Source organism: Myxocyprinus asiaticus, chromosome 29, assembly GCF_019703515.2.
Source record: "Myxocyprinus asiaticus isolate MX2 ecotype Aquarium Trade chromosome 29, UBuf_Myxa_2, whole genome shotgun sequence".
NCBI classification, from domain to species: domain Eukaryota; kingdom Metazoa; phylum Chordata; class Actinopteri; order Cypriniformes; family Catostomidae; genus Myxocyprinus; species Myxocyprinus asiaticus.
In genome coordinates this window covers 18575033-18602279 of record NC_059372.1, presented here as the reverse complement: position 1 = coordinate 18602279, position 27247 = coordinate 18575033, and the positions used below count along the sequence as shown (strand labels likewise).

Here is a 27247-nt window from a genome sequence, read left to right as displayed (position 1 = left end):
TTCTTCTAAAAATCTTTGTTTGTATTTAGCAGAAGAAAGAAAGTCATACACATCTGGGATGGCATTTGGTCAGTAAATGATGAGAGTATTTAAAATTTTAAGATTGAAGAAAATGTAATTTCATGCTTAACAGAGCCACGTCAGCAGGGGGCAGTCCGTTCGCCTCATAAAACCTTACAAGCAGCATAGCCACAGAATGGCAATGCGTTCTTGATTGCTGGATAATCATATATTATATAATAGAATGCTCAAGGTCTCGAGACATGAATTTCATAGTTAAAACAACTTTTAACTTTCCAAAGCATCCTAAAAACACAGCGTTTATGATGCTGAATACCAGTGAGATGCCCCAAAATTGTCCATCTGTCGCAAATGTACATAAACAAAAATTAAAAATAGTGCAGACGCAATGCAAGAATGCTTCCTGTAAGAACAGGACAGAGACCAACTCAACTGCAAAATGGATTGCTTTCAACTGTAGACTTGTTCTATTATATTGTAATAAAACAAACAATTTATTGACTTCTAAAGTCACTTTTTGTATTTTCTAATCAATGCTTTACTCGTCTGCCACAACAATACAATATGTTTCAGTCTGAATTATTATATTTATTATATGTACTATATTTATAATTATTTGAATTATAATGTATAAGTTATATTGAATCATCTTTATTTGGTGGCCTTTCTCAGCAAATATTGATATATGCGACTTATTCAATTAATTAATTGGCATGCCATGTAATTCATTCGCTAAACAAATTATAAGTTCTCCTCCCAGGCCGGTAGGTGGTGATATGCACATATAATGTGAATCGGCCAAAAAAAAAAAGAAAAAAAAGAAGAACGTGAATGTGGAGATATACTGTATATAGTAAAAAAGGTCTTAAATAAGTCTGTTTCTCACCCACACCTATCATATTGCTTCTGAAGATATAGATTTAACCACTGGAGTCGTATGGATTACTTTTATGCTGCCTTTATGTGCTTTTTGGACTTTCAAATTTCTGACCACCATTCACTTGCATTGTATGGACCTACAGAGCTGAGATATTTTTCTAAAAATCGTTGTTTGTGTTTAGCAGAAGAAAGAAACTCACATATCTGGGCTGGCAGGCAGGTGAGTAAAGGATGAGAGAATTTTCATTTTTGGGTGAACTATCCTTTTAATAGATTGACAGCCCTAGTATAACCACAAACCCATCTGCTTAACTTCGTTGAGGAGTTCCACCAAACAACAAAGTCCTTGACAACAAAATCAAGTCTTTTGGTATTTAGAAATTCTTTCCCTTCATCTGCGCTAGGTTGGCTGGAGACCTGATTTTAAATGGACCTGAATGTTTTTGCATTACATCATGCACATTTGTTTGAGTTAAATACCATACTTTATGAAAATTATCATTTATGCAACAAATGTATACCCTGGATGAAGAAAATGGTAAATGTTGTTTATACTCATATTTAATCTTAAATCAAACAGCAAGTACATAATAACTGTTTGGAAATGTATGTGCCATAGCACAATATGTACTCATATCCACACATATACTTTAATAAACCACAGGACTCACAGCAGCTGTTAGTTTAATCCTTCAATAAAACCTGTATATTACTACCTGTGTGGGAGAATTCTTGTAAAAGTCAGTATTCCAGACAATGGCGTAAGCACTGCAGTGTGCTCTCAGCAGTGTCCGAGTGGGAGGTCAGCCTGTCCTTCCAGCCTCTCCAACATCACCCCCTACTGGCTGTCAATAGAATTTCCCATTGGACATGCAGCCACTCACATACAAGCCTCCATGATGCCTTTAACCATTCTGATTTATAGCCGAAACTACCACAACTTAAAGATTACAGCTCAGTGCTAGAATATCAAACAAATGGCATAAGTAAAAGAGACAGTAGTTAAGCTCTTAGATGTTGACTCTTTTATGAGCTCATACATATTTCAGAATATTTAAACATCCCTTGGTTTTTACTAAAAATATAATAATGTGGCCAAATTGGAAGGCAAAAGTCTGATGTACATTTATTGAGCTGGCATGGTGTTTTTTGCCTTCTCGTGTTATGAGGCAGAGCCAGGGCAGGCCATCTTTCACACTGGCAACAAGTGCAAGCAAATATTTTAGTCATATAGAGAATTTAAGAGAGGGGATACATAAACCAGAAGGCTCTGCACTGGTTGGTTTAAACATATAGCGGACTGACACCACAGGCACACAGGCTCAAACGACTAAGCTTTCTCTTTCATTTTGCTGACCAGCATCCTCATTTCCATAACAGAATGCAATCTGGGAAATGTGCATATCTGACTCAGTGTAAAAGTGCTGAGAGAGTGAAATGGGCTGCATGCTAATCAAAATGATTAGCTATAAGTCACAGTGACATGAGAGAACTCATACAGTATTCTTCCAACAGAAAGTAGTCAGGCAAATTCAAATAAACAAGCAAGCTGTTTCAAGCAGGGTGAGTAGTGAATATTCAAGGAGTATTAATATTTAAGAGTATCTTAACCTAAGTAATGTGAATAGAACATTTGTATAACCATTTGTACAAATGAAGAAGCGTATTTCGTAATCACATTACTTTTTGGAATTAACGATGACAGTAATGCATCACTTTGTTAAATTGCTGTAATACTGAGTTACTTTTTCAAATAAATAATGCGTGTTACTTTTCTATTCATGTTATTTATTTACAGACAATAGAAGGCAGATATAGGCCCACACAGTGCTTGACATCGTATTTACACTGCAAGAGTGTGGCATCAGGTGACGCAACAAAGCTAGATCTCTCTCATTCAGTAGTGTAGTCTAGGGCATATGCAGGCATACGCAGTATGCCCACCTATCTTTCTTAAGATTTTGCATATGCTCACATCAAATAAGTGATGATGCGTATGGCCGCCAGTACAACGAGTAGGCTTTTGACCCGGAACGTTTTCAATCTAATAGCGCGATGCTGCAGCACCGTTGAGTTAATTTTTATTATTATTATTATTATTTTATAGTGTAAAGAGATTCTCTCTAAACGCGCATGGAGCAGCAGGAGGCAATACAAGATAACACGTTAACGTAAACATTACTACACTCATATAAGCTATACTATGCTTAACCGTTTATTGCATATTATGTATGTATTAGTTTATTAATTACAGTAATATTCATAGTAGCCTAATGAAAGGAACATTAATAAAACCTACACATTTAAATACATATTTAACATTAAGTTACAATACCATGGTTCTTAGTTGTTCTGTGCACCATGCCAGCAAGAAACTTACCCTGATATACATTTTGTATATCATGTGGGACTATAATTAAACAGCAATTATTATTTTATTTTTTTTACACATTTTTTATATGTACTGTATATAAATGTAAATATATTAATTTTAGAGACCAGGTGCATGTTTTGTTTTTTAGGGGGGGTCCTCCATAAATTCACAGTATGCCCACCTCTTCAGACACTACTACACCACTGCTCTCATTGCTCCAGCTAATGATAAGAAGTAAAGCAAAATTAACATGTTCACACTGAACCCGTTATTGCGTCTGTCTGTGCTGTTTCTCAACACACTAGATGGACGTTTTTAACAGCTGCAACGCATCTCGCTGTTTTTCAGCATCTCGCGAAGGAGCGTCACGTTTTGTTAAACAGCATGTCAAGTTAAAAAACACTTGAACTGTTAAAAAAGCATGTCTGGCCACCTGCGTTCATTTCAATTTGTTGTGTCTAGCTTTTTTGAATGCGTTAAGTTTGAAACAAGGTCAGCGATTAAGGGGCTTAGGGCAAAAAAAGCCCCTGTATTGATATCCTGTTTTTCAAAGTATCATCTGATACAGTTCTTAATATTCTTTAATAGTCCTATTTGTAAATATTATCACATAGATGATGTTGCTTTTTTTTGTTTGTTTTTTGTAAAGGCTAAGAGTTAGACATAGAATTACTATTAATAAACTGATTAAATTTAATGAGAATTCAAATGGATGAAACAATGTTTGTTTTATATATTTAGAAACAAAATTGCCCTCATAACAGTAAAAAAAAATATCCCTGGAATTGCCCCTTAAAGTAAAAGTTTCTGACAATGGTCTGAACAGTAAATGTAACATAATTTTTTACTTTTTGGGGATAATGCAATAATGCAACATGTTACTTTGAAAAGCAGCATTCCCCAACACAATGGAGGTGTGTGATGCAGTGAGAATGGACTATTTCTCAGAGGCTTAATCTCACCGCATTGAAATTGTGGAAGAGCCCAACACTGTGTGGAGGAGCAGTCTCCATTGGAAACTGCAGAAAGGGCTTCATATCCAGATGAGGCTGGATCACTGTGGGGGTCCGCAGAAATGTGGGGATGGCCCCTGTTCGATTGATGCTTCCTGCAAAGAAAATAAGAATACATTTTAGTAAAAAACAAGCAAATATGCCATTTCTTACTTTAAACCTGTGTGATAAGCTTTGAATATTGTCATCAAGTTAAATTTGTGCTGTCAAGCTTGAAAAAAACATCCTTTGCTCAAATATTGGCTTTGATGGCATAAAGAGGTGAACCACAGAGGCTCAGAGGTGGCTGTGTTGAAACACTTTTCGTCAGCATAGAACTCATCAGAGAGATGTTAGCCTTTGGTTATGAAACAGCCTGTTCTATCTCTCTCTCTACTTACCAGCAACATGAGTCTCTGTTCCCCATCAGCCTGTCTTCTCTTGTCCTTTACACTCCACGCAACCTTCTGCATGAGAGTGTGAGAGGACCCTCTCTTAAGAATTAAGATTTAGCGAGCAGTTACTTTAAGCTGCTTAATTTTGCTCCTGGATTTTCCTCGCCTCAAATTCCCTCCGGTCTTAAATCTGTTCCCTTCTATCTCTCTCTCTCGTTCTCTCTTTCTCTGCCTGTCTTCTTAATCTTGGATGATTTTTCATCCTTCTCCACTTCTATTTCAAGATTGCTTGTCAAGCTTCTACTGTATTCTCCCCTGATTTCTCCAGTTCTTCTGAGCACTTAAGAGATAGTTTCCTCACTTATGGCAGTGTACATTTTTATATAGTTTGTTGTTTCAGTTATAGCTTTAGTTTAAAATTTCCTTTAATTGTATTTTTGTTGATTAATATGCAAAATGATGTAAAAGTGTAACAAACTGTATTAGACCAAACTATAACCAAATCTTATATATATATATATATATATATATACACACTACCTGCCAAAAGTTTTGAAACACTTGACCGAAATGTTTCCCATGATCTTAAAAATCTTTTGATCTGAAGGCGTATGCTTAAATGTTTGAAATTAGTTTTGTAGACAAAAATATAATTGTGCCACCATAATAATTTATTTCGTTATAAATCTAAAATTTAATAAAAAATAAAAAAACGTTTTTGAAATTGATGACTTGGACCAAATAATTAAGAAAAGCAGCCAATAATTGCCCAACATAGATGGGAACTCCTTCAATACTGTTTAAAAAGCATCCCAGGCTGATACCTCAAGAAGTTGGTTGAGAAAATGTCAAGAGTACATGTCTGCAAATTCTAGGCAAAGGGTGACTACTTTGAAGATGCTAAAATATAACAAAGTTTTGATTTATTTTGGATTTTGTTTAGTCACAACATAATTCCTATAGTTCCATTTATGTTATTCCATAGTTGTGATGACTTTACTATTATTCTAAAATGTGAAAAAAAAAGAAAAAAAAATTATAATAAAGAATGAGTAAGTGTTTCAAAACTTTTGACCCCGTAGTGTATATATAATTCAAACATAAAAAAGATTCCTTAATCTTCCTTATTTCCACAAAATACAACATGTGTCAAAATAAAAGCACATCAAGAGCATACTTAAGTTAGCAAATTTTTGGAGGATATTATTTTTATTTATTTATGTATTTATTTTTGGTTAAAATAATAATAATAATAATAATAATGGTTCCGAGACTGTTATTCATTTTTTATGTTTTTAGACAGTTTAGGATATTGCCTTACATGTAACATTGTTAAGGCAACAGCATATTTCCAATATAAGTTACACATTGTGACTAGCATGTAACTTTGTTAAAGCTGAATTATGTAACGTTTTCTGTGTTAAAATACTTTCTCCTATCCCTGCTTAAAATGCAGAGACCATTATTAAGCCATTCATAGGTTAATTTTCTTGAAAACTGTAAACACTGTGTTTCTGTTGTGCTATGATTATTGCTCTGTTTGTTTTGAGTGACCTGCTTACACCTGTCCCAGTAACGTCACTCGACCAATGGCATGAGTTGTGGGGCAGGACTATTTCTTTGTTTGACCAAAAGCAGATGGGGGGGGTGGGGGGGTGTATTCAGAAAGCTGTTTTGAAGAAAAAGTTTATATTTGCAATTCCGTTTAGTGGTGCTATTGTTGCAGAAATTTCATACCTCAGCATTAAAGTTGATGCTTTTTGTCATCATAATTTCTTAAATAGTATGTTTACTGTAATTAAAATTGTTCAATTGTTGTCATGATGTGTCTTTTCCATCTCCTCTTAGTCAACAGACATTTTTGTCGGTAATTTCGTTTGGGGAAATTAACGCTTCACAGAGGACGTCATTACTGTGCTGTGGTCAGGGCTGTTGTGGGCATTTGTGTCAGGATGTGTCATGAAGGAAAAATGAAGAGAAAGAGAGATAAAATTTGAGAGATATGCTGTCTCAGCCTGGCCCCAGATGTTCCTCCTGCTCTCCTATGCTGGAGCCTCAGGCCCAGACAAGCCCTGGCATCATTAACTCAAATTAGGCATGCAAGACTCCTCAATGGCTGCACAGCACACAGGCAGATAAAGAGTGAGTAAAAAGGGGGAAGAATACGAAGACAGATTGGTTATAGGACTTCTGGTGAGAGAACAAGAGGAGAGAGAGCGAGAGAGAAGTGTCAGTGATCGCTTGTGGGCACTGCTGCTCCCTGATGCAATGATTGGCTAAATCACATGACCCACAATCTAATACTCTCTTTTGCTGAAAACAGTTCTTCAAAAGTGCTGCAGTGTGCCTTAAAGTAATAGTTTACCCATAAATGTAATTTTTGTCACTATTTACAGCTCCTCATTTTGTTTCAAACTCATATGCTGATATTTTTTCCATGAAACAAAAAAGTAGAAATTATTTAGAATCGTTACATGGCTCTTGCCATACAATGACAGTTCATACTGACCACCAAAGCTTGAAAATGACATGTCAGTGTCACTGATCCCCAAAAGGTATTGGTTCTTGCTTGTATAGTATCTAAACACGACGTGCCATTTTTGAATGCTGTACACAATATGTGAGCTTTGACAGATGAGAAGATTATCAGTGAATAACAACATACATTTTGGTCTGTTCCTCACACAAAGCTATTGTACAATTTCAGAAGACTTGGAGTAAAGTGATAGTGTCATATGGACTCCTTTAATGTTAATTTTATGGTCCTTTTTGGAGGTGTGGTTACTTGTGTCTTGTCTGGCATGTGCTGCAGATTCTTCAAAACCTTTTACTTTTGTGATCCATAAAATAAATAAATAAGTAGCATTCAAGTTTGGAATGACATGAAGGTGAGTAAATATTGAGAGAATTTTCATTTGTGGGTGAACTATCCCTTTAACATTCTTAGAGCAAAAAGTGACTTGACATCTGAACTGCGGTATGACCCCTCAGCTCCATGAACAAGACAAAAGGTGCATGCTTTTCAGCAGACTGCATAATGTGTTAAAGTTAAGTGCCACTTTTGCTGCAACTGTGGCCTGTGTACGTCTATCAGGGCAATACAGCATCAATATAATTCTCGACATGTGTGACTGATCCAACGAGACGGTGAGAGGACCCAAACCCATTTAATCAGTTCACATGCCAACTGAGAAACGACACAGATTTGTTGACAGCCAATGGGGAGTGGGATAAGGACAGAAACATAGAGGTGAGGACAGTGTGAGCACAGCAGAGTGCTGGGGGAGTGTGTGCACATTTGTGTGTGTGTGTGTGTGTGTGTGTGGAGGACAGTTTTCCTTGCAGTAGGGTCAAAACACCATGGCCAGCATGCATAAATCAGGTCCAGGCTGCTTCCTGCCCCCAGGGTATAACTACCTCATTAAATTAAAGAACACATTCAGGGCCCAGCTCACACTGTAAATCACTATGACAGGGGAATTGCATGCATGTGTATGAATTTGCGTAGGGTTAGGGGATTGAAAACATCATAAGCTTATATATAAAAATAAAAATATACAGAAGTCAATTGCTTGGTGTGACGAGGAGGAGGGCATGGCCGGGCCATGATGGAGCACGGCCGGCCCTTATCTCGCTCTCTTGCTGATCAGCTGATTCAGTGCCAGCCGTGCTCCATCACGACACGGCCATGCCCTCCTCCTCGTCACACTTGGTCATTGACAAATAAGTTTGTCCAAGATTATAAAAATTTGAAATCTTTTGAAAATCTAGTTTAAAACATGTCAAATTTGTAGAAATTTAATCTTTGTTTACATGTTGGTTTCATACATTTTTGAAAAAACATTCATAGTATTTTCTACCAAAAAAAAATAAAAATAATAATATGACTTTATAAATGTCATATGGTGTAGCAACAAACATATTTTCAAACATAACAGGTACAAATATTTTTCTTTACAAATATTATGTATTTTTGAGTCAAAAATATCAAGAAGTTCTTTCAAGGTTACACCATATGACCTGAACAAAATGTGCCTTTTCATAAAAATGTCAAAATATCAGAAACTTTTTTAAACTTCAAACACTGTCTTGAGGGTCTATTCACCTTATTCAGCCCTGCCCTCTTCCAAATTTTGTCATCTAATTTCCTGTTTGTATTGAAGCTACCGAGAAGAGTCGATCAAAATGGATTACGTGTGGGAGCACAGAAAGTGCCACCAAGAGTTGACGGTGTGAGTCTACACCACTCCTTCACTATGTGAAAATGCTAGTGAGGTGTTTTTTCTGTCACTCAAAAAATGTTGCTGCACCCGCGGAGGTAAATTGGACCTGGCAGATCACATTCAGACAGCTATGACACACTGCATTTTTTCATGATACAAGCGTTAAATTGTTATACATGTAATTCTGCTTAATTTTTAGGTTTCAACTTGTTAAAGTGTAGTTGACATGAAATTTCCAACAGTGAGTCTGTTTACATGCACACCAATATGCTGATTACTCTCTAAAATCAGCTTATTTAAAAAATCTGACAAGGCAAGAAATCCACATTTGAAATAATCGCGTTATTCTCTACTTTTGACGTCAAACTGTGAAGAGGAATGCACTCAACATGTGCGCACATTGGATGAGCTGCTAAGAACACCGGGTAAGATGTTTATATGGCACGCGAAATCGGCATAATGGGCAAAAATCTACCCGGGTTATTCCTAAACAGTTTATGGCCTTTTATGCCGATAAAGGAACGCAGTTTATTGTGTTTACATGACCACACGCTTTGTCGGCTTATTAAGCATACAGGTGCATCTCAATAAATTAGAATGCCGTGGAAAAGATCATTTATTTCAGTAATTCAACTCAAATTGTGAAACTTGTGTATTAAATAAATTCAATGCACACAGACTGAAGTAGTTTAAGTCTTTGGTTCTTTTAATTGTGATGATTTTGGCTTACATTTAACAAAAAACCACCAATTCACTATCTCCAAAAATTAGAATACATCATAAGACCAATAAAAAAACATTTTTAGTGAATTGTTGGCCTTCTGGAAAGTATGTTCATTTACTGTATATGTACTCAATACTTGGTAGGGGCTCCTTTTGCTTTAATTATTGCTTCAATTCGGCGTGGCATGGAGGTGGTCAGTTTGTGGCACTGCTGAGGTGGTATGGAAGCCCAGGTTTCTTTGACAGTGGCCTTCAGCTCATCTGCATTTTTTGGTCTCTTGTTTCTCATTTTCCTCTTGACAATACCCCATAGATTCTCTATGGGGTTCAGGTCAGGTGAGTTTGCTGGCCAGTCAAGCACACCAACACCATGGTCATTTAACCAACTTTTGGCGCTTTTGGCAGTGTGGGCAGGTGCCAAATCCTGCTGGAAAATGAAATCAGCATCTTTAAAAAGCTGGTCAGCAGAAGGAAGCATGAAGTGCTCCAAAATTTCTTGGTAAACGGGTGCAGTGACTTTGGTTTTCAAAAAACACAATGGACCAACACCAGCAGATGACATTGCACCCCAAATCATCACAGACTGTGGAAACTTAACACTGGACTTCAAGCAACTTGGGCTATGAGCTTCTCCACCCTTCCTCCAGACTCTAGGACCTTGGTTTCCAAATGAAATACAAAACTTGCTCTCATCTGAAAAGAGGACTTTGGACCACTGGGCAACAGTCCAGTTCTTCTTCTCCTTAGCCCAGGTAAGATGCATCTGATGTTGTCTGTGGTTCAGGAGTGGCTTAACAAGAGGAATACGACAACTGTAGCCAAATTCCTTGACACGTCTGTGTGTGGTGGCTCTTGATGCCTTGACCTCAGTCCATTCCTTGTGAAGTTCACCCAAATTCTTGAATCGATTTTGCTTGACAATCCTCATAAGGCTGTGGTTCTCAGTTGGTTGTGCATCTTTTTCTTCCACACTTTTTCCTTCCACTTAACTTTCTGTTAACATGCTTGGATACAGCACTCTGTGAACAGCCAGCTTCTTTGGCAATGAATGTTTGTGGCTTACCCTCCTTGTGAAGGGTGTCAATGATTGTCTTCTGGACAACTGTCAGATCAGCAGTCTTCCCCATGATTGTGTAGCTTAGTGAACCAAACTGAGAGACCATTTTGAAGGCTCAGGAAACCTTTGCAGGAGTTGATTAGCTGATTGGCATGTCACCATATTCTAATTTTTTGAGTTAGTGAATTGGTGGGTTTTTGTTAAATGTGAGCCAAAATCATCACAATTAAAAGAACCAAAGACTTAAACTACTTCCGTCTGTGTGCACTGAATTTATTTAATACACGAGTTTCACAATTTGAGTTGAATTACTGAAATAAATGAACTTTTCCACGACATTCTAATTTATTGAGATGCGCCTGTAATCGGTGTAAGAATGTGCATGTAAACGTGCTCAGTGACAGCTCGTATTATTTCACATGCAAGTTCATAACATTAAAGCAAATTACAATTGTACTTTTTAAAATTAATTTGTCACCCTACATTTTTAGTCTTAAAGAGCACCTATTGTGGTTTTTAAACGTGCCTAATTTTGTTTTAAAGGTCTCATACAATAGATTTACATGCATCCAAGGTCAAAAAACACTTTAATTTGCTCATAATTTAAATTGCAGCATTACATTTTTTTCCCAGTGTCAAAAACGACTCGTTCAATGATCCGTTCTAAAGGATTCATTCTAAACTCCTCCTTTCAGAGAGCCTACTCTGCTCTGATAGCTCAGATGTCCCAGTCTGTTGTGATTGGTCTACTGCTTAGTGTAGTGTTTGAGGGCAGGTAAAGCTGTTTGCGAGCAGCCAATGAAGACCAGAGGCGGGTTTTTTAAATATAGTTGCACCCTTCCCCTGTCCCGGTTCTCCAAAAATCTGCTCACCTTAACAATAACACGATGGGTGAATGACACGAAAAGATTGTCATACAGAGATATTTTTAATGATTTTGAGTTGTCTCTTGGAGTTTCATGAGCACAGAGGCAGTGTTGGGGGTAACGCGTTACAAGTAACACACGTTACGTAATCAGGTTACTTTTCAGAGTAACGAGTAAAGTAACACAATATTTTTTCTGTCTAAAAAGTCTGCGGGAGAAGGAGAGCAGAAAGGCTCATCACCTGGGCTGTCATATCAAGTTCCTCGCCAGCAAGTAATCAAGTTCTTTGCCGGCATCCAGCAGAACCAAAATCAGGCCCTCATGGATTTATGCCTAGAGCAGGAACAGCATTTCCAACTCCTGCTCCAGACCCAAGCGGAGGATCGGCAGGTGTTCCAGAGCCTGATCGCCAGAGAAGGGGCTGCAGCTGTGACCCCAGAGCCCACAGTCCCTGTTACCCTAATCAAGATGGGGCCGAGCGATGATCCTGAGGCCTATCTCGCCTTATTTAAAAAGACGGCTGAGGTGTGGAGATGGCCACCCAACCAATGGGCAGCCCGCCTGTTACCTTTGATCTCCAGGGAAGCGCAGCAAGCAGCCCAGCAACTTCCTGCCGCCAGCCTCCTCAATTACAAAGACCTTGTAAAAAAGAAGGTTATCTGGATAATTTTCTATCCGTTCCGGAGTGGAACTTCAATAAATTGCCCTTGAAGGTCTCTGCGATGTTCTGTCTTTTCTGAGCGCTGAAGTAAATCAATTATTGTTAATTCACACATTTAATTCCATTATTCATTTTATCTGACTCCAATTTTATATTAATCTGACTCCAATTTTAAGTTGACCTCTAATTTATATTTAAGCTCTAATTAATTTCTGATCATTCTTTTAATTTAACATTTTTAGGTTATTGATTACTCTAAATCCTCTTCTATTCATTGTCCTTTTGTCAGGTGTATTTTGTTGATTCATGTCTTTTATTTTGAAAAGTTTAGTTCCTGTTCCCTAGTCATGTGATGTCTTGTTTTCCCTCCATGTTCATGTGTCATGTTTTCATTGGTTTATTGTTTAATTATCTTGTTATCAGTTCTGTTTGTTCATTGGTTTATGTTCTCCCATGTCTTGTATTTAAGCCCTCGTGTTTTCATTGTCTAGTTGTCAAGTATTGAATGTGAGTGTAGATGATTATGTCAGGCCACGGTTATGTCAAGCCAAGCCAAGTCAGGTTTTTGTCAAGTTCATGTTAATGTTTAGTTCACGTGTATAGTTAGGGCATTCACTTTTGTAAATAAACTGCAGTTGGGTTCTTCATCTTCATGTCATTGCCAGTGCCAGCACACGGCTGTTATTAAATTACGTAAACCTCCCTAAAATGGATAGCCAATTCCATTCTTAGTCAGCGGTTGTAGGGTTAACTAATATCGTCTGGTTTGGCTTTTCTCATAACCAGACGATATTGCCGCTTAGTCACGTACATACAACTTGCTAAGACGGGCGGTGAGCAGTGACAGAGTCTTTAAATGGCTTTCTCCTACCTGGTTGTCCTGAGTGGTTTCTCTTATATTAAAGCTCCAGTATGGTCTACCCTGGTCTATTGAAATTCAAATCCTACCCGGCTGTCCTAGGTGGTTGTCCTACCTGGTTATCCTAGGTGGTTGTCCCACCTGGTTGTCCTGAGTGGTTTAAATTCAAACTGAGAGTCTTTAAATGGCTTCCTCCTATATTAAAGCTCCAGTTATGATTTCAGAGGAATTCAGAATAAATCAAATAATAACAATTTATTTGTCAGGTAGGATATAAAACATTGTTGTAGAAATTCAAATCAAAGCCAATTTCACATGATCAGAATAAACAAGCATTACTAAAAATAAAAGACAAGTCAAAGAAACATACCTGACAAAACTACATGCAGCGGTACAGCATGGGAGATCTGCATACAGATTCCCAGAGCTTCATGCCAACTTTCCTTAAATATCCAGACAGAATAAACATTGTGTACCAAATGGTATTATCCTTTGAACAATGAGGATTTGGGGGTGAATGGGTTCTTGACTTCCTGGGGTTTAACCTTGTTAACATACAGGAGATCATTTCAATTGTAGGTCAAGGAGGGGGAGACACCTCCAGAATTATGCAGTATTTGGCAAAGACCTTATAACTTTGTTACCATTAGTTTTATCAACATGGGAAAGAGACCACTATACCAGTCACACAGAGACCTCTTAAATGATATCAAACACATACAGTTGCATTCTTTTGTTTTCATGGTATTTGTTATATTTTTACATATAAATCTTGTGTCTTTTGTGTTGGTCCAGAGCTGATGAAGGTGAGTAGGGGGAGAGAGAAGGGGGGGCAGCAAGGTGATTTGCAATTTATCACACTGTGGTGATATTCAGGTGTAGATTTCAGCTTTTGTGAGAGAGTTCTATGACGTTAATTCTCGCAGAGTTCTTTGACTTTTACCAGAAATGGTGCCTTTTGGTTGTAGACATTCTGGTGCCAGCCTTACAACCTGAAAGAAGGCAATCATGCAACGGGTTAGCCATAGTCCTGAGCAGAACTGTCAGCACTGAAGTCTGAGAAGCATGGCTGCCCATTTGCTTTCGCGCAACAGCTCCGGGATGCCTGTCGAAGATGGCTGCTGGCTGAGGAGGCGTGGATATCGTCGATCTGGTGACACTGGAGCAGTTCATCTCTCAACTCCCTCGGGGGATGACTGAGTGGGTCCAGTGCCACCACCCGGTGTCGCTAAAAGAGGCTGTCCAGCTGGCAGAAGACTACATGGCAGCATTTCCAGGAGGCAGCATACCAAAGGCTCTTTCTTCTCTCACTTCTCTCTCTTTCTCTCCAACCTCTCCAACCCCCCCCCCATCCTGTTCCAAGTGGGAAGGAAGCCCAAACCCTTCCCTTTGTCTGTGTCTCACCCTTCCCCTGTCTCCCTCTGCTCTCCCCCCCTAGGTTGTCGAGACCACCCCCATGGGCACGGTAGGGAAACCTGGGCCGGTCTGTGTGTGCTGTGCGGAAGCCAGGCACTGCCAGGATTGGTGTCCAGTTATGGAGGTGGGGACACTGATCTGCATCCCTGGCGCTCCGCAGGCCATCCCCGATTGGGCAGGGACATATCGGATACTGGTACGTTTAAATGGGGATATATATCAAGCATTGATGGATTCGGGTTGTACTCAAACCTCTATCCACCATCGCTTGGTGCAAGGCATGGCAATGGGTTTGAATAAACAGGTAAGTGTGCGATGTGTGCACGGAGATATTCACAGGTATCCGGTGGTTATCATTGAGATACTATTTAGGGGGAAAAAACATAGAGGCCGCAGTTAATTCCTGCCTCACCCATCCACTGATTTTGGGAACTAATTGGCCTGATTTTAGGAATTTATTAAGGGAAATATGTGTGGATGGGTCCTGTAAAATGTTGTCTCGGTGTGTGACGTGCGATGCTATGGCTGGGGAGGTATTGCCAGGGCCGTCTACGTCTGCTCCCCATCAAGATGACACAAGAGGGGGTTCCCTGAGGGGGAATTCCCTCTAGGGCAGTCACCTGACGAGTCCCTCAAACACACGTTTGACCAAGTGAGCGTCATCGATGGTCAACAGCTCCAGCCTGATGTCGCACTCACATACCCATATTTTTCAATGATTAAAGATTGGTTGTATAGAGTGATGCAGGACAGTCAAACAAAAGAAAATACAACCCAATTATTAGTACAGAAGAGCCATAGGGAAACCCTCTTCCAGGTGGCTCACCATTATTTAATTGCTGGCCATCTAGGTCACCAGAAAACGCTTAACCGAATAATGGCCCTTTTTTTCTGGCTGGGCATTCACGGGGAGTTTCGCATGTGGTGTGCAGCATCCCGTGAATGTCAGCTGGTGAATCTACTGGCCACCCCAAAAGCGCCATTGCACCCTCTACCGCTAATCGAGGTCCCCTTTGAAAGAATTGGTATGGACCTCGTTGGGCCATTAGAACCATCTGCACGTAGACATTGCTTTGTATTAGTTCTGGTGGACTATGCAAATTGATATATGGAAGCAGTGCCCCTGCGCAACATCTCAGCGAACTGTACAAATTGTTAGGTATTAAATCGATTCGCACCAGTGTTTACCACCCACAAACAGATGGGTTGGTGGAATGATTTAATAAAACCTTAAAAAACATGATTTGTAAGTTCGTACACGAGGACGCTAGAAATTGGGATAAGTGGCTCGAACCCCTGTTGTTTACAGTGCATGGGAGGAGGGACCTTTAAACAGTAAAATTAAATTTTGTACGTTCTTGATCTTAGAGCAAAACTCCACACTTTGGGTCAATTAACACAGGAGAATTTGCTCCAAGCTCAGGAACTTCAAAGCCGACTGTTTGACAGGGGCATTCGACTACGGGGATTCACACCGGGAGATAAAGTGCTTGTATTACTGCCCACCTCAAGCTCTAAATTACTCACCAAGTGGCAAGGGCCCTTTGAGGTCACACGGAGAGTCGGAGATCGGACAGGGGCTGGGCATATCAAGTTTACCACCTCAACCTCCTAAAATCATGGAGAGGGGCGGTCGCTGTGGCCTTGGCAACAGTAGTTCCGGAAAGGGCGGACCTCGGGCCGGAGGTGACTCTCAAACCAAATTCATTCACCCCTGTCCCGTATGGAGACAACCCCTCTCCCCGTCGCAGCTCACAGACGTAGCCAAGTTGCACGCAGAATTCGCAGACATGTTCTCACTTCTACCCGATTGCACAAACTTCATAGAGCACCATATTGAGACTATCCCAGGGTTGGTGGTTCGTACCCACCCCATCGCCTTCCTGAACACATGAAATGGGTTGTTCAGGAAGAATTAGAGGCAATGCTTTAGATGGGCGTAATAGAAGATTCACACAGCGATTGGGCAAGCCCAGTGGTTCTGGTACCTACGAGCGACGGGAAGGTCCGGTTCTGTGTTGATTATCGCAGATTGAACGTGGTGTCCAAATTTGACGCATACCCATTGCCTCTGATTGACAAGTTGCTTGAGCGGTTGTGTGTGGCTCAATTTTATTCGACACTGGATTTAACAAAGGGTTATTTGGCAGATCCCTTTATCTCCAACTCCTGAGAAAAAAACGGCTTTTTCCACACCATATGGATTACACCAATTCGTGACTCTTCCATTTGGTTTGTTCGTTTCAGCGTCTCATGGTCAAAATTCTCAGACCGCATACAGCATATGCCACCACGTATTTAGATTATATTATTATTTATAGTAATGACTGGCAGCAGCACATTCAACATCTGAGAGCTGTCCTGAGGTTGCTGCGATGGGCAGGACTCACGGCCAACCCAAAGAAGTGCGCAATTGGGCGGGTGGAAGTTCGGTATCTGGGGTTCCACTTGGGTCACGGGCAGATGCGACCCCAGGTTAACAAAACCACAGCAATCGTGGCCTGCCAGAGACCCAAGACCAACTAGGAGGTAAGACAGTTTCTGGGGCTGGCTGGCTACTACCGAAAGTTAGTGCCTAGTTACTCTGACATCACCAGCCCGTTGACTGATCTTACTAGAAAGGGGGCCCCCGATCCGGTCCAGTGGACGGAGTTATGCCAACAGTCTTTCCTAAAAATAAAGTCCACGCTTTGTGGGGTGCTGCTTTTACATGCTCCTCACTTCTCTCTCCCCTTTATTTTGCAGACGGATGCATCCGACAGGGGGCTGGGGGCGGTGCTCTCGCAAGAGGTGGGAAAGGAGGAACGGCAGGTACTGTTCATAAGTCGCAAGCTCTCCTTGAGGGTGACAAAGTACAGTACCATCAAAAAGGAGTGTCTTGTAATCAAGTGGGCTGTCCTCACCCTCCGCTGAGGACAGGTACTCATTGGTACCTGGCACTTCAGCCATTTAAATTTGAGGTGATCCACAGACCAGGGGCACAGATGGCTGTGGGGGGGGGGTTGGCAGGCTGGATGTTGCCCCGGCCAGGCGGTGCGATCTCTGTTACACCATAATATCTGAGTTACTTTTTAAATAAAGCAATGCGTTGCTTTTGTACACCTCTACTTTCCCTGTATTGCAAGAAATCAGGAGTAAAAGTGTGCAAATTTCAGGGAGGAGACTTAGTGCATGATGGGCATTGTAGTTCTATAGAGTGTGAGGCCAGAGACTATTTAGCAGAGACGAGTCACTTCTATTGAAATGAATGGGAGAAATTGGGATGACCAACCAAGAAGCTCTAGCACCCAACAGTCAATGGATGTAGAAAGGAAGTCCCACCTTGCAGGTAAAAAAGTCAATCACCTTTTAGATACAGACATCGCCTGTCAATCAACTTGCTAACAAGATGGGAAAATTGTGTGTTTTAGCATAATATGAGGTCAGCATTCGGTTGAGTGAAATGTGATTGATTCATGTGTTAATACACACTGCATTAAAATACACACGTTTCTAAAAAGTTTCTACAATTTGTTTTACAATAAACAAGTAGTTTGATTCATGAAACAAACCATTTTTATGACATTTTGGTAGCATTAAAAAAATTCCATTCAAGTTGTATCAACATGCACCTTTGAAGTTGTATGCAATCAACCAGTGGCCTCTGTACGCACCGTGGATCAACTCAAAACAAGTGTGCACTGAGATGACTTAAGTGAAAAATATTATTTTATTATCAGACACATTCCTTGAACATGTTAGTCTGGCATTCCCCACTGAATTTCATCCTGACCTTTGAAAAACATCTTAAGTTGAACTCTTGGAACTCTGACATTGTCGATGGGCACAGCACATGATGACATATATGATGCAGGTTCAAGTGTTGGACTTTGCTGCTTTAGGTAAGACAGTGGTTATACTTCATTATTCATATTGGCTGCCATGTTTATGGAAAAACAAATCATGCATATTCATGTTATTGATTCTTTATTATAAATATGATGTGAAGACCTAATTTCTAAATATCTGTTTGTTTACTATGTTGTTTTGACATGAGTGTTGTATAGTAGCTAGCATGACCTGTAATGTCTTTTGTATGCAATGCATGGCTTATTTGTATGGAATGCATAGCATAGCAGAAGAGAAAGTGGCTGTGAGAAAAAAGTAACAAAAAATAACGCAAAAGTAACGTAACGTTTTACTAGCCATAAAAATAAACATTTTAATTAATTAAGTTATTTTTTATGGAGTAACGCAATATTCTAACGAGTTACTTTTAAAAGTAACGTTACCCAACACTGCACAGAGGCATATCAGTATGTCCATAGCGTGAAGGTAGGATCTTGTGGATTTATGAATGAAGTACTCTTGTTTCAAAATCTCCCTGCTCATGTTTTAAAATCTCCCTGCTCTGCTTTCAGTTCTTATGACATCCCCTGAACACTTTAAAATACTCATGATAGCTTTTGACAACTCTATAACCTGTAAATCCACTTCGCTTTCTTTGTTGTTGATTATGTGACAACAAAATGGCAAGCTACATGTTGGTTACACCACATGATTTTGACTTAGTGGGCAAAAGATTTTCAAATATTAATAATATATATATTTTTTTATCTGTTTCACTGCTTATTTTTTTAAAGAAATAATAATAACGTGTTGTTCTGCACTACTCATGCCAACAATTTTTTTTTTTTCCTCAAGAAATTCAGCTTTTAATGAGACTTTTGTTACTGTGTCCTGACGGTTCATTTTTTTTATTGTGAATTACATTATATATGTTAAAAGAAAGCTACATCTGTCCGAACACCCCTATGGGGACAACCTGGGACTTCCTCAATTGGAAAATTGATAAAGAAAATAAGGCAAATACTGTTGTATAAAATTCTAAAGGCAAAAAATAGTGCATTCGGGTTTCGTTAGCACATAGCGCTTTAGTGTGTCTTCCATAAAATATAAATGAATAAAGACAAGTACAGCTGTCTAAGATCACAGGCTTTGACATTAACTCAGACAAGAGCACTGATTAGACCCCACAACACCACCAGATCCTCTGCTGATGGACATAGTGTCTTGATGTTTATACCGGTGGTCTTAACAGCCTAATCAATCCCATGCGGCGCAGACAGAGATGTTGTTCTGCCACTGTATGAGTCTGAATCTCCTAACAAGCTGCAGGAACCTGATCGGACTGGAGCAGGGGAGGGGGGGTGGATGAGCTTTGGTTGTCGTTTAAAGCCTGTGACATGCTAGGAATCCTGCAACACACACCGAGGCCATAATCACCACATTTAAACAGCCTGCAGTGCGGGGGGAGAGCACCAGTGCCACAGCAGCCAAGGACCAGAGACAAACACACACAGGAATAAGGGAGCTGATGTGAATATTCAGTGCAGGTTTTGGAAGAAGATTTTAGAGAGAATGATCCAGGGCTGTGTGTGGATATGGAAGAAGTAGAAAGACTGGGGAAGGAGAGGTTTATAAATAGAGTGAAGGGCACTGGAAGATCAAAGGCAAGGGGAAGTGATTCAACAAACGCAAATAATTCCGAGCCTGTTTGGGCCTGATAAATGGAATCTCAGGCGTGCCTGCCTCTCTCTCTAATACTGAAGTGTGGCAATCCTATTGCTTAGGCTGTGCATTTGCCATTTGCAGAGGGCCGGGGTAATTGTGGGTGATGCAGGGAGAGAGATAAGGATTAAATGGTTTGGAGATAAGGAATGATCATCATGTGGTAAAAGATGACAGAGCAACAGAGGAAATCAGAAAAGATTTCTGCAATGACTGAAAAATAAAAGGATGTTAACATTTAAATATGCACCAAGACATCCTATTCACAGTTAACTCTATGTCATTAACTGGCTGATCACCTCCAAATTGGGAGGTCAGTAGTTTAATTGGTTGCATTAGAATGGAAATCAGTGACTTCATTGCTTCAGGTGTGCAGAGGCACCCAAGGGAACAGCACGTCATATCTGGCCTCAAGCTGCTCCCTTAGGCAACATACAGTACATTTGAATGCATACAGTGCTCTCTAGTGAGGTGAGCTAAACATCAGTGTATCTCCATTACAAGTGTTGAGAAGTAGCTAACTACAATTATTACATGGTGCTTTGGAATACTCGATTTTGATTGGTCAATCTGATATTTCTGAAATGACCACACATCCTGGTCATCCGGGTACTGGGAGTCATCTTTTCTAATTTTATCACTCTGTGTCAATCTTTACAAGTAAGCTAATAGAACAATTTAAACTCAAATCAATATTTCATGTCAATTTATTTATTTATTTGGCAAGAAGATATGTAATAAGCGGGATAATGAATAGTCAGATGGTCATTTTTGCAATATACTTTAAACACCTTAAAGAACACAGACACAACTTGGGGGTTGAATTCAGCTGTTTCTGGTGACTCTGAGGTCTATTTATTCTCATATAATAATGTAATTTCAATGCAAATCTTTTATTCATGTCAATTTAATTATTTATTTGATTGTTTTGACTGGCTGACTGTAGATTATCCCTTACTAATCAACAAACTAAATAAACAAAATTTTCAGTAGCTTTTAAAACAAAATAGCTTCTCCAGTAACAAGCTACTTTTCCAATGAGTAGTGTAGCTTGATAAAATGCATGGATGTTGTGTTGATGTAGTGACACTAGGGGTCCCTATACGAAACGCCACAACTGGCTGAACTGTGTTACGTGAACTGGCGGTGTGTGGTGGGCAGACTACTGTGTGCCTCATAGCCAGCACACCAGGTCAACACGTAACCTCCCCCAACATAATTATGAGTGTCGAACAGCCCTTTCGGGACAAGTCGACTACCCAAAAGATATAGACAGGCTTAACCCAGTCGTGGCCTCTTTTCCCTTTCTCTATTTCCACTCCCTAAAAAAGAAGGGAGATTATCTAACTGGGCCGCCAGGTCTAGTCGGGGGGTGTCCCTCCCAAGGGGAAGACACAGCGGAGACCACACCTCACCCAAAGAGAGGGGGGGATATTTAAGTGGAAGGATACGTCACATGGTCTTTCCATCCATGTGGAGAGTCTTCAAGGTAGATCCTGCCCAATGGGGGAGGAGTTACTACAAACACGGAGACTGGGGCAGAGGGGCTCTGCCCAAGGAAGACGCAGTTTGCCAACAGGGAAACGAATTAGTGGCAGATATATATCGCATGAGGTTAGCCTTACAGGGAACCGTCACATGCGGAGCACCTATCCCAGAACAGGACTCTAAGTTAGCGCGTGTACTGGGCTGGCAGCGAATCTCTCAGATAACTCAACTGCCACAGGGCTCGGAGGAAGTCAACCAGGGAACAAATTTGTGAACACTACTGGGAATTAATGGCGCACGTCTTCAGCTCAAAAGGAACCGGTTCCACCCGGAGGTTGTAGAACCTTGCAAAGGTGTTGGGTGTTGCCCAGCCCAATGCTCTGCAAATGTCTGTTAGAGAGGCATCCCTGGCCAGGGCCCAGGAAGCCACTACACCCCTGGTAGAATGGGCTCGTAGCCCTACTGGGGGCGGCATGTCCTGGGCGACATATGCCATAGTTATGGCATCAATGAGCCAGTGGGCGATCCTCTGCTTGGAGACAGCGCTTCCTTTCCGCTGTGCACCAAAGCAGACAAAGAGCTCCTCAGAGGTTCTAAAACTTTGCGTGCGATCCAAATAGATGCGTAAAGCGCACACCGGACACAGCGACAACAAGGCTGGGTCTGCCTCCTCCTGGGGCAGTGCTTGCAGGTTCACCACCTGGTCCCTAAAAGGGGTGGTGGGAACCTTGGGCACATAGCCCGGTCGGGGTCTCAGGATCACGTGAGAGTAACCCAGACCGAACTCCAGGCACGTTTTGCTGACAGAGAACGCTTGCAGGTCACCTACCCTCTTGATGGAAGTGAGCGCAGTCAGGAGGGCAGTCTTCAAGGAGAGTGCCTTAAGCTCGGCTGACTGCAAAGGCTCAAAGGGGGCACTCTGTAGACCCTGATCTTCATGAAGACGCGAGGAGACAGAGACAGGCCGAAAGGGAGGACTTTGTACTGATACGCCTGACCCTCGAATGCAAACTGCAGGAAGGGTCTGTGTCGAGGAAGGATCGAGACATGGAAGTACGCATCCTTCAGGTCTACCGCCACGAACCTTGATGCCGGACTCTCACCAGAATGCGTTTTTGCGTCAGCATCTTGAACGGGAGTCTGTGTAAAGCCCGGTTCAGTACTCACAGGTCCAAGATTGGCCGCAACCCACCGCCATTTTTCTGTACGATGAAGTAGGGGCTGTAAAACCCTTTCTTCATCTCGGCTGGAGGGACAGGTTCTATCGCGCCCTTCCGTAGGAGGGTAGCGATCTCCGCGCGCAAGGTGGCAGCATTTTCGCTCTTGACCAAGGTGAAGTGAATACCAAGTATTTTATAGTTTACAGATTGCCCCCATTCACTTCCATTGTAAGTGCCTCACTGTTACCCAGATTTGTGCTTTTTTATTAAAGAAAAGGACGGAAGAGTGAAACTTATTTTTTGTGCTAACCAATATTATGCCACAAATGCTGTCGATTAAGCATAACTTGTTTTGAACCCGTAATATTCCTTTTAAGTACAATAAAACAAGCAGACTATGAGTGGTGATAAAAAGGAGGGATGGGATGAATGAAAGAATGAGAGATGAGAGAAAGGGTAAAAGTAAGAATCATATGGCTGGTTTTGGATGAACACAGATGTCTCCTGGCAAGCGGCAGTTGCCCTGAACATATTGCAAAGAGAGTGAGAGAGTGAGAACCAGGTCCCACAGAGCCCCTCACTGAGCACCTGTCATTCAGATGATCCAGGAGAGAGTGAGACTGCTGCAAATGCAGATTAATGAGACGAGAGATGCAGATAGATGCTTAGTGCCCTCTGAATCCACTGCTTGCTCGTTCGAGTATTATCATGACTACCTAGATGAGCTTTAGGGGCCATTTACACGACAATGTTTTCAACTAAAAACGGAAAACTTTTTATGCATTTTGACTGTTCGTTTACATGACAACGGCATTTTGGGGCCTAAAAATGCAACATTTTGAAAATGGGTTTCAAAGTGCACGTTTTTGAAAACAATGCCGTTATCATCTCCGTGTAAACATACAAAAACGCAAATTTGTGAAAACGATGACATCATGCACACGCGTATTACGAGTTCAGTCTATAGGCATGAACTTCGAGAACTTCGTCCTTACCACTAGGGTGAACAGACCAACATGAGATCACCAGTTGGAGTCCTTAAAAAGGTGCCGTGCTTTATAGTCCAGGGTCACTTGTAGTGATAAAGCAACCTCATCGTCCATCCAGACAAAATTGCTCGATACTTTTGCTATCTTCGTTGTTTGTATTCTTTTTTTATTTTTTATTTTTTTATTTTTTTTATTGCTTAATGAACAACAGTGACACAGAACAAAACAATAGTTATAACCAGACATACATAGGGGATATAGTACAATACTTTACATACAACTAGACATATTTTTACAAAAAAGAATTATATATATTTTCTTTCTTTTTTATACAAGTTAGCCTATATTATATTAATTATATTTTTCATTAGAAGAGATGTTTTTATAGCCTTCTTTTTTTCATTGTTTGTATTCACCACTCTGTGGAAGAATGCTTATGTGCGCAGGCACGTAGTGTTTCTTTACAAAGTGACATCGCCAACTACTGGCCTGGCATGCATAATACAGCATTTTTAGTCATTTTCGCAGATCCGTGTGAACGGGGATCGTTTTGACAATGTTGTCATCTGTACGCGAAACTTTTCAAAAACGCCAAGGAAAAACGTTTCCGTTTTTAGTACATCGTTGTCGTGTAAATGTACCTTCAGATTGATCCTAAAAATGGATTCTGAATGTATGGCCACATATATATTTCACATAAGTCAATGACAACAGGTATACATGGCATGACTTCATCTAAATAAATAATTACACATAATTAAGGCAATTCAGGTAAAAAACATAATCAAACTACATTACAGTGGCTCAAAAAAGTATATGGACAAGTTACACTTAGTAAAAATGTAGAAATGTCAATGGATTAAATAAAAAAATATAAAAACAAATGGCATCTGCAAACAAATTATTCTAGAGCATTTCTCAGAACCAATCTTTTTTTCCCAAGCCAATTTTGCAACTACTTTTAACCAGCAAGGTCATTTTTATTGGATGTATGAAGTCAGTTCCCCTCAAGTTCACACAGGTGCCCAAGCAGAGTAACCACAAATGTAGTTCACATTACCTATGGACATGTTCCATCTATTGTTTTATTAACCTAATAAAACAACATATTAACCTTGCTATCTTTCTTTATATCTAACCCTAACCTTTATATTTTTCATTGGACTCAAGGTGGCGCAGAGTATGGCTGCTGTGTTGCGAGCTCCAACACAACATTGCAGTTTTTTGTTTGTTTTGTTTACAGTTCTTATGTTTTTTGTCTTGGATGTTGTCTACCTTATTGTATAAGATAGACAAACACTTTTGGACATCGGTTCTGCAATTGCACACTGAAAACCGGACTTCCAATTCCTCAGTGCTGTCCCACTGTTTTCAAACACGCCAGCAGAGCCTGTAACTGGGCTGCCCGGCCGCAGAAACGCAGAAGGAAAAGGAGAAATAGACCTGGCGTTCTCATCAGAGTAAGATGTCGCACAAATCGACCCCCGCTACCCAGTATTCTACTGGCAAATGTTCAGTCTCTGGACAACAAGCTCTGCGAGCTGAGAGTATGGATCTCTTTCCAATGAGAGACGAGGGACTGCTGCATTATCTGCCTTACGGAAATTTGGATGTCTGCTGAGATTCCAGATTCAGCCATCGAACTCGCGGGGTTCTCCATGCAGACAGAGCGAAACACTTCTTAGGTACAAACAGAGGTGGTGGTGTATGTTTTATGGTCAACAAATCCTGGTGTGATCAGAGGAATGTACATTCTATCAAGTCTTTCTGCTCTCCTGATCTGGAATTTCTCATGCTCCTGTGTCGACCATTCTGGCCACCGAGGGAGTTCACAGCGGTCATTATCACTGCTGTGTACACCCCGCCACAAGCCAAAACAGACCAGGCACTCAAGGAATTGTATGGGAGTATAAGTGAGCAGGAAACCACACACCCTCAGAATGATCCAGTGCTGGTCGGACCAATCAGATTCTACGCTACAAGACTGTTTTGATCACGCGGACTGGGAGATGTTCCAGTCCACCTCTGATGATGACATCGAGGTTTACGCTGATAGCGTAATGTGTTTCATCAGAAAGTGTGTAGAGGACGTTGTTCCGAACAAAACAATACAGATCTACCAATATGGAGCTGCCTCTCTCCCGGATGAGCAAAATACTAATTATGCTCGTTTCGAGGGAAACACCGCCCTCGTGGAGATAGCTCTCGCGGCCGAAGCTACAGAGGTTTGTTCACTCTCCGTCTCTGTAGCAGATGTAACCCGATCCTTCCGATGGGTGAATATCCGTAAAGCTGCGGGTGCAGACGGCATTCCATGCCATGTCATCAGAGCGTGTGCGAACCAACTGGCTGGTGTTTTTACGGACTGTTTTACTGTGTTCTCAGCCCACTCTTGTATTCCTTGTACAAACATGACTGTGTGGCAACACACAGCTCCAATGCCATCACTAAGTTTGCTGATGATACGACGGTGGTAGGTCTGATCACTGACAATGATGAAACAGCCTACAGAGAGGAGATGCACACTCTGACACATTGGTGTCAGGAGCACAACCTCTCCCTCAATGTCAGCAAGACCAAAGAGCTTGTGGTGGACTTCAGCAGAAAAGACAGAGAACACAGCCCTATCACCATCAATGAAGCACCGGTGGAGAGCATCAGCAGCTTCAAGTTCCTCGGTGTCCACATCACAGAGGAACTCACATGGTCCATCCACACTGAGGCCGTTGTGAAGAAGGCTCATCAGCGCCTCTTCTTCCTGAGATGGCTGAGGAAGTTTGGAATGAACCACCACATCCTCACGAGGTTCTACACCAGCACTGTAGAGAGCATCCTGACTGGCTGCATCACTGCCTGGTATGGTAATATTATTTATTAAAATATTTTATTTATCACACATTTGCAAATATACAGTGAAATTCTTTTTTTTTTTTTTTTTTTTAAACATATTCCAGCTAAGCTGGGGTCAGAGTGCAGGGTCAGCCATGCTATGGCACCCCTGGAGCAGATAGGGTCAAGGGCCCAACAGTGGCATCTTGGCAGTGCTGGGGATTGAACCCCCAACCTTCTGATCAGTAACCCAGAGCCTTAACCACTGAGCCACCACTGCCCCTATCACTGCCCACAACCACAAAGCCCTGAAAACGAACTGCCAGACACATCATTGGAGGTGAGCTTCCCTCCCTCCAGGACATATATACCAGGTGGTGTGTGAAAAAAGCTCAGAGGATCATCAGAGACTCCAGCCACCTGAGCCATGGGCTGCTCTCACTGCTACCATCAGGCAGGCAGTATCGCAGCATCAGGACCTGCACCAGCCTACTCCATAACAGCTTCTTCTCCCAAGCAATCAGACTTTTGAACTCTTGATCTCTCATGATCAATATACATCAGCGCTGCACTTTATTAATCTTATTATCTCACTGTCATAAATTATATTCTCTCTTAACAACACCCTGGCAACTGACTATCAACTGACAGCCTGAATGACAATACAGTACAATACAACCTACTGTATATTTTATATATACTTTATATACTATTTTTATTGTATGTGTATTCTATATTATGTGTATGTGTATGCTATATTGTGTG

At 40.9% G+C, this 27247-nt stretch overlaps 1 protein-coding gene across 4 annotated transcripts in view; it reads right to left on the bottom strand.

Moving 5' to 3' along the window:
* The window catches only part of LOC127420136 (zinc finger protein 385A-like), a 161718-nt gene that overhangs the window by 44566 nt on the left and 89905 nt on the right, over positions 1 to 27247 (bottom strand). For all 4 annotated transcript variants that reach the window (XM_051662171.1, XM_051662172.1, XM_051662173.1 and 1 more), the window contains exon 2: positions 4237 to 4382. In XM_051662171.1, coding sequence (XP_051518131.1) covers positions 4237 to 4382 — 146 coding nt within the window. The remainder of the gene's footprint in view (positions 1 to 4236; positions 4383 to 27247) is intronic.